The following is a 10,472-nucleotide window of genomic DNA, read 5'->3' as shown; positions in this document are numbered from 1 at the left end:
TGGCGACGGTCTGTAAATAGTAGACTGTCTCGACCAGACAATTCAGTGATCAACAGCGTGAGCATAGATCTACGCATTTGGGACATGATGACATGTGTCAACCAGGTCATCGAGCCTGACCACACCATCCCGTTAGTCGCCTCTTACGACAAGCATGGGTTACTGAAGATCAATTCTAACCCGGATCTTCACATGTTTATTAGAAGGAATCCGACGCCGTTTAGAAGTACATATACATTCGTACTTTTTCATCGGTCGAATGGGAGTCGGATGACCCGAACTTAGGTATGTATATCTGAGAAAGTCAAAAGTAATAAGATGACAAAGGTGGACATCCTAACATGGTGAGTTTCCTTGCGATTATGGAAAAAACGTGATACATATATTGAAATCTACAGCAATGGATTCCGTCACAGAAATAATCAACATTCCGGCAACCTTCTACACATTTTCTATCTTTTTATAACTGTACAACTCAACATCGTTGTATTCATAATATACTGGCCAAATGTAGTGACATCACAACGAGTATTTGCCAAGGAAAGAGTTCACGGCAGACCAAATTAACGGCGGTGTATTCATACTGCGTTGTTGCATCGGCATGATATCTGAAGGTATCTTTCATGCATTAACCAGTAGTCGGGGCAAATACCCCATCTTTATATACACCTCTGATATGATGACAGTAAACAAGGTGGTTTTAAATTAAACAGATATCATCTGGGCAGGACGTAAAATCAAGATCACAGCTAGTACCCGTGCTCGTTCAACAAGGTGACTTCTTTGAGAGGCGTTGCGAAGTCGGAGTACTAAGGAAGGATTAACTTTATGTATGAACAATTTCTTTATTACAACGGGGAGCTATGTTTTGGTGTAGATTCTGTAGAGGGTAATGTCCTCGTAACTCGCCATTCCTTACAAATAACAGGAGCAGAGCCACATTATTTTTAAGGAATGGAGAGTTACGAGGGTACTATTACCCTATTTAAATTACATTCAAAGTATTAGGAATATATCTGTTATCAAAATTAAATGTCAAAATGACAAAACGAAGTCTTTAATTTGAATTGGTACACATCGCCCCATTCCTGAAAAGTAATGGAGCGAGCAGACAATGAAATGGCGTCACAAATGACTTTAAAACACCGTTATCGAGGCAAGTAATGTACTGGTAGTGTAAGGAGGCATGTTACTTGTACATATTATATTGTTTTAAAGCTGTTCTAAAGACACATGAAGTCATTAATGGCCAGTTAATACATTATTATCCTTATAATGTAAGTAGTGCTTTACTTACATATTGAGATAATAATGTTATCATACGAGTCCCGCCGCGTGCCAACAAAACAGTAACTAGGGGCGGATAACCCTGTTCTTTTTTCAATTACCTCCCTTATTCCATCATGGCGTCGACCAGCAAGTCCAGAAAATCACGAAGTAAAAACTCGAGCCCAGGCGCGACACCATCGAAAAAGAAACGACCAGGAACAGTGAGTCATTTTAGACGTAGACGTTTTGTGAATTCGGCTTACTTCATACGGATACTTCGTACGGATAGAGGTAGAATGACCTGCCGAAGTTGGGCAATGATTGCATGTGACGAGCAGGTATCAGCATATCACAGCTTAGGTTCCTTTCAAAGTTTCGTTGTGTAGGAATCTGCGTAAATAACCTATTGGTGTTTGCAGAAAGCTGTCTAAGTAGCACTGGTGGGAGTACTGCACTTTACCGGGCGCACTTTTTCAGATTAATTAGCGCTGCTGGGGTTCCCTAACCCTAACCCTTACCCCTAACCCTAAGGATCGTAAAGGGTACCTACGCACTGGTGTTGCTTCAATTACAGAATGCAGCAAAACGTGAGGATGTGTAAAGAATATATTGGGTAATCAAACACTGTTGTTACACTATTTTTTCTCTCTCACGCGTGTGTTTGTAAGCAAGCAATACATACTTATTTCATGAGCATTTCGTTTGCGTATTTTATTCAGATATGTAGGTACCTTACTTGTAGCTCTGGCAATGAGAGTCAACCCTTCCACTGCGCCCATCTGTCTTTTGTCATCTTTTCATCAATGAGAATGAACACAGGAAAATTAAACAGTTGACAGTTTTATTAGCCCTTTAAAACGGAAATCTGCAATTGGTGAAGGTGAACACATTATATTAAATGTAATGAGGTACAGACAGTAGTACAAACAACCTGAAAACCTGTTTAGCATTGCCTTAGTGTACATAATGTGTTTGAGAGCAACAGAGTTGTGATCTAAATTTGATTTCCTTTCTATTTACTCATGACTGCCGCTGTTCTTAACTTTGTTAACTCACTGAATGTTTCTTCTCTTCCACAGCCTGGTATTGCGCAGGAGGGAGAGTTACCTGTGGATCTGGAGTTGTCTACCCCTGCCCCTATAATAGATGAGACACCCGAGAGAACACCAGCTGTATTCAAAGACCCCAACTTCATTGTAAGTTGGCCAAGACCTTAAACCAGCATAATTATTTTACAGTGCCAATAAAAAATCTGTACCACTGCCAATATATCATATAAAATCAACTTAGAAATCATTTCCTGCTAGATACTAAATGGATACCCATGAAGATGCAGTTACGTTTGGTTGACGTAAGAGGCGGCTAATAGGATCCGGTTGTCACTACAGTGGATGCCCTCTAGACCAGCATTCGTTGGGACAGGCAAAAAATGCCGGTATACAGGGTGTGCTGGTTTAGAGAACATTCCCTTTTCAACCTAAGAATGATCTTCCCTATGCCGTAAATACGACTGGACAATGTGTTGCGAGTAATAACCTTACTTCGCTTGTCAAAGCAAAGTATCTGATGTCTTTCACCATATCAAGCAAGTATACAAGTGCCACGTGGCACTCAGAATTTACCTCACCTACTTAGGCCTAATCCTTATCCATACTCCTTTAATCTGGCAATGAGCCGATGGTAATCCACTGTTGTTAATATACGGACAGCCAATCAACAGGAGAGACGAGATACCGGATGACGGTTTAGAGAGCGTTAATTACTGTACAAACAGTCAATTGGGCGGTCTTTGTTGTGCTGAAATGAGGAATAGACTGACGCCGGATTAGAGGGATTGTAAATAATCATAAATTAACTAGCTTCTGTCAGGACCAACTCCTAGTGCCGATATTGAGAGCATGCCGGATTGGAAGGCTGCCGGTTTTGAGAGCTTCCACTGTATATAATGTCAGTCTTGCTGACTTGGTTCACACATTGCATATCATCGTATCCCGTTGATTACTGGATTGTCTAGTATAGTCACGATTATTTCCAAACCACTACCATATAGTTGCAATATGGCTGAGTGCAGCGTTAAACAACAAACAAAAGAAAACAAAGGGATGTTCCCTTAGTGAATGACCTTTCATCTCAGCATTCCAGTAAAGGTGCTGCAGGGAACAAGAAGACACGCATCTGGAAGAACCTCAAGCAGATCATAGCAGCTGAACGCTCATTACCATGGCAACCAAATGATGCCACATGTAAGTTTGTCATTACAAATTCAATAATATAAATAGTAGATAAATACAATAAGATAAGACATTTTACAAAGTAGGTTTAACAGGTTTTATAACCCTCCAGTGCTATGACTCTATTGCCATGCCAGGTTTTCCTTTTACGAGTAAGTGTCTACAGGCAGTTTCGCAGGCATTCTCCAAGATATCACTGGGATTTCCTACAGAATGCCCTGGGATTTTCTGAGGAATAGCCCTTTACTGAATTATTTTACCTGTACAAGTTTTGAAGATTGATATAACTTTATCTTACTATTACTGAATACGATCGTAAAATATTGCATTATTGAAAACTTCCAGTATATTGTGAGGATGCACAGTTTTGAACCAGCAACCCTTTGCTTCGTAGCTTGGCGGTTTTATCCACTAGAAACGAAGAATGTGATTGTGAAGATTGTGAAGAATGTGTCAGTATGAACCATGTGTTCCTCACAAGAGGGGTAGTGCGCGCATCGCACATGCAGGACACAGGTAGCATGTGCAGAGCACATGTATTACATGTGCAAGGCAAGGTATCGGCCGCCAGTCGCATCCCAGTTGATTTCAACAGTAAATACCAGATTTTAAAATTATATTTCAAGTATATCTTCAGTTGGTTCATAAGTTGGATCAAAACCGACTCACATAAGCACCTAGAGTTTTTGTCTCACTTGAAATGAGCGGGTACAGTATTGATATATTGCATGATTGTGAAATCCTGTTTTGATATATGTTGTAACTGAAAGAAGATATGTTGTAATTTCTACAGAATTTTAACGGTTTTTCTATGAAAAGCACAAATTTGATAATATTCAATCTTAATAGAGTCAGTTCATTTACTCTTAATTCATTACCTTTCTGACAAACACTACAAGAATAACACTATTGGAGTAACCTTTTAATAAGAAGGTATTTGGCATTACAGATGGTGGAATAGATGCTCCACCCTCCTTTAAACCTGCAAAGAAATACTCTGACCTATCAGGTCTTCAGGTAAGTTATGAAATAGACATCTTTCTGACATATGTATGGGGAGGGTATAGGTCTTCCCATTCTCTTCCCACAGAGGTTACTTGTCATTCCTTCCTGTTCTAATACGGCCATATTTCTCAGTTCTCGTAAAATCCCCCTAGCGGCAAAAGATCGCAACACGAATTATCTCCCTTCTTTCTATCCAATCAGAACACGTGTTATATCGACTTAGATTCAACTTGACTAACACAAGCAAATATGGGGCCACAAATATCCCCCATCTGCCAGGGAATTGTGTTGATGTTACACACAAGACGTTTAATGGCTAGCTTGTCCGTTGTCAACGAAGGCGATGGAGACGCCACTGATCCGCCATAACATGACTGAGTTCTGTCCAGAAGAAACGTTTGCGAAACGCGCAGGGGAAGAGGTTTAGTTTTCCCGAAGCATACGGAAATTACCGAGGCCTTGCAAATGATCACTTTTGAAACAACGTCGCTGATTGCACAACTAAATCTGATTGCCTCCAATCACGAGTCTTGAACGCTCACACCATGAAAAGGCCGTATTAGAACAGAGGTTACGTAGGAAGATATGACAAGTAACCTCTGTGGGAAGAGAATGAGGTCTTCCAAACATCTAAGGTGACAAATTTTGAGTGCTGGTAACAGTCTGTGTTTTGAGTCAACTTGCCCTTTCTTGGCTCTTTGCATAATTTTCCATTTATTGTGAGGTTGATATTTAGATTAGTGTTAGCTGAGCAAATAAAAGATATTTACAAAACTCTTTGGACTAGTGGCTAAAGTTATTGACTGCAGTAAATTGAGTAATGTTTCCATAGTTGTCTTTCATTGCTGTGGCCACCCATGGAAATATTGGATAAAAAAAAAACAAGTCAGATTTCTATATTTTTGGAATCTCTAAAACAAAATGTCATGATCGTTGTGTGTTCAAAAGCAGAAACACAGTGCCTGAATATGCTTAGTCTGTCTCACAGTCCCTAAACCACATAATGTTCTCTAATGCTTAGCCCTCCCTGCAATGATAAAGACCTAAATGAAGCAAGTCTAGATTTCCCCAGGTTCAATCTCCCAACTCACTGGGCTCCTTTTCAATTTAAATGGTTTTATTTGTTACTATCAAAATTATATATATTCATGGACTAAGCATTAGTCTAGAGACTTGTGAAGGTCCGGGTTCATGCTTGTCGTCATAGGCGACTAACAGGATCAGGTGGTCAGGATTGCTGACTTGGTTGACATATGTCATCTGTTCCCAATTGTGCAGATCGATGCTCATGCTGTTGATCACTGCAATGTCTGGTCCATACTTGATTATTTACAGACCGCCGCCATATAGCTGGAATATTGCTGAGAGCGGTGTAAAACTAAACTCACTCACTCACTCATTAGTCTAGAATATGCTGTGCAGAGTTGTGTACCTTAGCTGTGCCAGAATCTTAAGATTCATCCCTGATTACTGTGTTTGGTTTGTCATCACCTACTCATGGGTTTCACCAAATGGTAATTGTGATAGACCTGTCCACACATGGATACAATGTGTGAAGCCCATTTCTGGCATCCTCTGCCATGATATTGCTGGAATATTGCTAAAAGCGGCGTAAAAGTTTAAAACCATACTCACTCACTTACTCACTCTTAGACTTGTACCACGTCAACATGTTCAGGCTGAGTTCTGCGTTAAGCAAACAAAACGCTTTTCATGTTGCAGGCTCCCTACACAGATCCCCAAACCAAGATGAGGTATGCTACAGCTGAGGAGTTCACGAGAGCAAGGATGTTGCCAAGTGATCTTGTTACAGGGTACCTAGCTCTGAGGAAAGCCAACCCACCAGTCCCATGATAGACTAATATAGGATGGATGTGCTGAATGTTGTGATGAATGAGGATGAGGACAATGTCCGTGACAAGGATACACTACTCCCCTGGGGCTGTAATGGTGGATTAGATGGTGGACTCTTAGCTGTCTCCAATATTACATTTGCTGATCAAAGAGACTGCTTACTGGAGATTATGAATCATGTCATATCATGTCTTCTTAGTTATACTGAGACAAGATATAAGCAGTCTTGATACTTTCACTGTAATAAAATATTGATTATGATTCATCCCATCCCATTTCATCGCACCACCCAGTTCCGCATCATTGTACCCAAGCACCATTCTCTTCTCACAGAGGTTACTTGTCATATCTTCTTACGAACCTCTGTTCTAATACGGCCCTTTCATGGTGCGAGTGTTCAGGATTCATGATTGGTTGCAATCAGCGATGACGTTTCAAAAGTGATCATTCGCAAGGCCTTTGTAATTTCCGTAGGCTTCCGGAAAACTAGAACCTCTTCCCATGCGTAATGCACAAACTTTTCTTCTAGACAGAACTCAGTCATGTAATGGCGGATCAATGGCGCCTCCATCCACCTTGACAACGGACAAGCTAGCCATTAAATATCTTGTGTGTCACATAAACACCCGTCCCCGGAAGAGGAGGGATACTTGCGGCCCCATGTTTGCTTCCATTAGTCAAGTTATATCTAAGTCGATATAACACATGTTCGATTGGATAGAAAGAAGGGAGATAATTCATGTTGCAATTTTTTGCCGCTAGGGGATTTTACGAGAGCTGGGAAATATGGCCGTATGAGAACAGAGGTCTATAGGAAGATATGACAAGTAACCTCTGTGGGAAGAGAATGCCCAAGCACCAACTGACCACATATCAACACGAAGAGTTGATAAATTTACAAATATCCGAGGCTTGCCAAGGATATTTTTACCTTTATCAACAAGTGTTGATATAATTGATATCAGTAGATATGAGGGTGAGATTCTATTTATCAATTTATCATCAAAAATCACTCTTTAGTTTTCAATGAAAAATGTGCATCTCTGAACACAGTACTGCCAGCGATGTCATACCATTGTGACATCAAGTTCATGACGTCATAGCATTGTCAGGGCATTGTACAAAATCTACTGTCAACACAATATCCCCTAGGAGGTATCATATGATCTCACACAAGCAATATCTCCTGTGGAACAGTTTTTTATGATAAATCACATTTCACCTAACCTCTGAAGACGGGTCTTTTAGTTCAAAGTACTGAGAGACCTTGTGAATCCGGATTTGGTACCTTGACACCAAGGATTAAAACCGTCTCCAAGCACTCAGTTCCATCAGGCCATGGAGGCAGAACAGTCCGACCCAGTCCAAGCACACTGAGGATCCAAATGCTTATCCTCTCGCCAGATTGACCCATATAACCTATTTTGACATCTGGTAGCCAACACCCAATGTTTCTAAAATATTTTGTCTTTATTTAAATATTGTGATTGTATTTTTGTACAATAAACATGCTAGCATGGATACTTGTTCTGTCATTTCCAGATGTAAATGTTCAACAGTTGTGTTGTGATATATGAAGTGGACATGAGAATGGTACTTCTTAGAATGTTTTTGTTGAGTGAAGCTTTTTATGTTGCTGGTATGTAAAACAAAGAGATATAACGACCCGCATATGTGGCCATCCGTTTCTGCGTTTCCAGTACAGAATTCCTAAACCATAGATGCTTGAAGGGCATTTAGAATAGCTTTTGGTTAAACTTCTGTACAGATCATTCGGGTGATGGATAGTTACATTTTGACAATTTTGGATATTGGTTAGGGGTATTTCTTTCTTGTAGAAATATTGGACTCATGTTGAAAAAGTGCTCATTTCCATAGCAGAACAGTTGAATATTGTTTTATGAAACTTGGTATACAGATCAGTCAGGTGGTGAGCAGGTGCTTTTTGATAATTTGGGATGTTAAAAAAAATCTGCTTTTATGATAGCAAGATTCTACGGTAACTGAGGGTAGTGCTTGTATACATGTATAGCTTGGTCTAGTTTCTTATGATTTGGGATATTGAAACAATACTGCAGTTACTTTCTTCTGTACTGTGCAGCAGGTATCAAATGGCAATGAAATGTAAATGTGGTAAAAGTAGCCAAACACGATTTCCAAACTGAACCAAATCCAGAGGCATGTCATCAGATGACTTGGTTACTTTGTTTTTTTTAACGCAGCACTCAGCAATTTTCCAGCTGTACGATGCTGGTCTAAAAATAATCGAGTCTGGACCAGACAATCAAGTGATCAACAGCATGAGCATCGATCTACGCAATTAGGATACGATGACATGTGTCAACCCAGTCAGCAAGCCTCACCATCCAATCCTGTTAGCTGCCCCTTACAACAAGCAAGGGTTGCTGAAGACCGATTATAATCTGGATCTTCACGGATTGTATAAGAATGGAGTGGCTTAAATTGCTGTACTGCACAGAACAATATCACCATATTGTAATGTTGTCTGTGGATGTTGTGTGCTAATCATTAAACAGTCTGTAAAGTTATTTTTACACATACATGTAACAGATTTCTGTAACATGCCTATCTGTATTTATGCTATACGACTCCACAAACGCCAAAACATATCAAAGGCAATTTCTAAATACGTCAGGTGGGCTTCGTGAAAATAAAACAAGGGCAAACCCAGGTTGGAATTGATTTATTTAGAAAAAAAAAGGAGGGGAGAAACATTACTTCACCACACAAAAATAGTTCATGGATAATGGATTTCAATCATAGGTTGTGTCTCACAACACAAGGCAGTATACATACAATAAACTTTGTCTCAGATGGCAGGATAGGTATAATACTAACATTTTTCATGTTATTATTTGAAATGCATATTATGAAATGAATGCCACTTCAGAGTGAGTTTGGTTTTACGCCGCTTTTAGCATTATTTCAGCAACATCACGACAGGTACACCATAAATAGGCTTCACTCAAGATACATGAAAACATGACAATGTTTTATCGGATGAAGTATGACAAAACAAACATGGTTCTGTTTGTTTGATGAAATATATCTGGATAGATTTTTTTCTACCCAGGGAAAAAATGCAATCAACACGAAAACTGTTTCATTCTAATTCTACAAAAGCGAATAAATTAAGTAATATTTAATTATCTTGTTCATCGTCTCCATCAAACCATAATATTAAACACCTTACAATATAATGATGTAACAGTTGCACTGAATCTCAAACAGCTGCAACGAAAGCATAACAAACGGTGATATGAATAAGGCGAAGCTTGGCAAAATCAATTTAATCAGGCACAAAAGTGTCTGTACTTGTTAATTCTAGTTACAAGGACTGTTTAATGCTGGACCCAGTAATATTCCACCTATATGATGGTGGTCTGTAAATGATCAGACAATCCAGTGATTTTATGAATATCACATTGACTCAACTGGGATACAATGACAAGCATCGATCTCGTCGGCAACCTGACCACTGGAACCTTGTACCAGCTGTTTTGGTAAGTTTGGTTCCTGGAATCACGTTCTAACCCAGATGTTAAACTTGATTCTCAAGGGTATATGATTACAAGGATATACATGTATATTGGTTATACCTGTGATATATCTCAGGATAGGATCAGTGCATTTGAAATGTGAACATTTATTATTCCTGTGATATGTCTCAGGATATGATTGGCACGCTTGATATGTACGAACTGTTAACCCACACACCCCACTGACTGATATTGAAACATCATGCCTCTGAAGTGCAACTCTTAACCAAGTCATCATGCCTGTCCTCTAATTCATTTTGTTGACCCTTTAGACTGGCACAGGTTGCTTGGGACCAATTCTAACTCTGAATCCCAGCAAGTGTTATATTTACTGAGTAAACCCCCAAATACCACAGTTGTTACTTGAGTAAAAGATGGCTTAGACATCAGATTTACATCTCTAATTACAAAAAGAATTAAAACCTGTACAAATAGCTCAATACACCACCTAGAGCTTGTGTTATTCTGGCAGATATACCCTTCACAATATAGTGATATAACAATGTAATACTCCAAAATGTATTCACTTCTTACGAGATTTTCCCTCATATTG

The 10,472-nt window shown here is 39.5% G+C and overlaps 1 protein-coding gene across 1 annotated transcript; it reads left to right on the top strand.

Annotated features, from left to right (window-relative positions):
- Nucleotides 1-1,392: 1,392 nt before the first annotated feature.
- LOC124264886 (INO80 complex subunit C-like) lies at nt 1,393-6,618 on the top strand. The gene is made up of 5 exons (XM_046699664.1): nt 1,393-1,490; nt 2,349-2,465; nt 3,404-3,512; nt 4,450-4,517; nt 6,228-6,618. Exons 1-5 carry the CDS (start codon nt 1,404-1,406, stop codon nt 6,357-6,359), a joined length of 513 nt encoding a protein of 170 aa, XP_046555620.1. The 5' UTR covers nt 1,393-1,403; the 3' UTR covers nt 6,360-6,618.
- Nucleotides 6,619-10,472: the final 3,854 nt, after the last annotated feature.

Source organism: Haliotis rubra, unplaced genomic scaffold, assembly GCF_003918875.1.
Source record: "Haliotis rubra isolate DU_JTF1 unplaced genomic scaffold, ASM391887v1 Scf95, whole genome shotgun sequence".
NCBI classification, from domain to species: domain Eukaryota; kingdom Metazoa; phylum Mollusca; class Gastropoda; order Lepetellida; family Haliotidae; genus Haliotis; species Haliotis rubra.
This window is presented reverse-complemented; position numbering and strand designations above follow the sequence as displayed.

Coding starts and splice junctions, on each gene's coding strand:
- LOC124264886 (XM_046699664.1), top strand. CDS start 1,404: ATGGCGTCGACCAGCAAGTCCAGAAAATCACGAAGTAAAAACTCGAGC. Junction 1,491..2,348: donor AAAAGAAACGACCAGGAACA/GTGAGTCATTTT, acceptor TCTCTTCCACAG/CCTGGTATTGCGCAGGAGGG. Junction 3,513..4,449: donor GCAACCAAATGATGCCACAT/GTAAGTTTGTCA, acceptor TTGGCATTACAG/ATGGTGGAATAGATGCTCCA.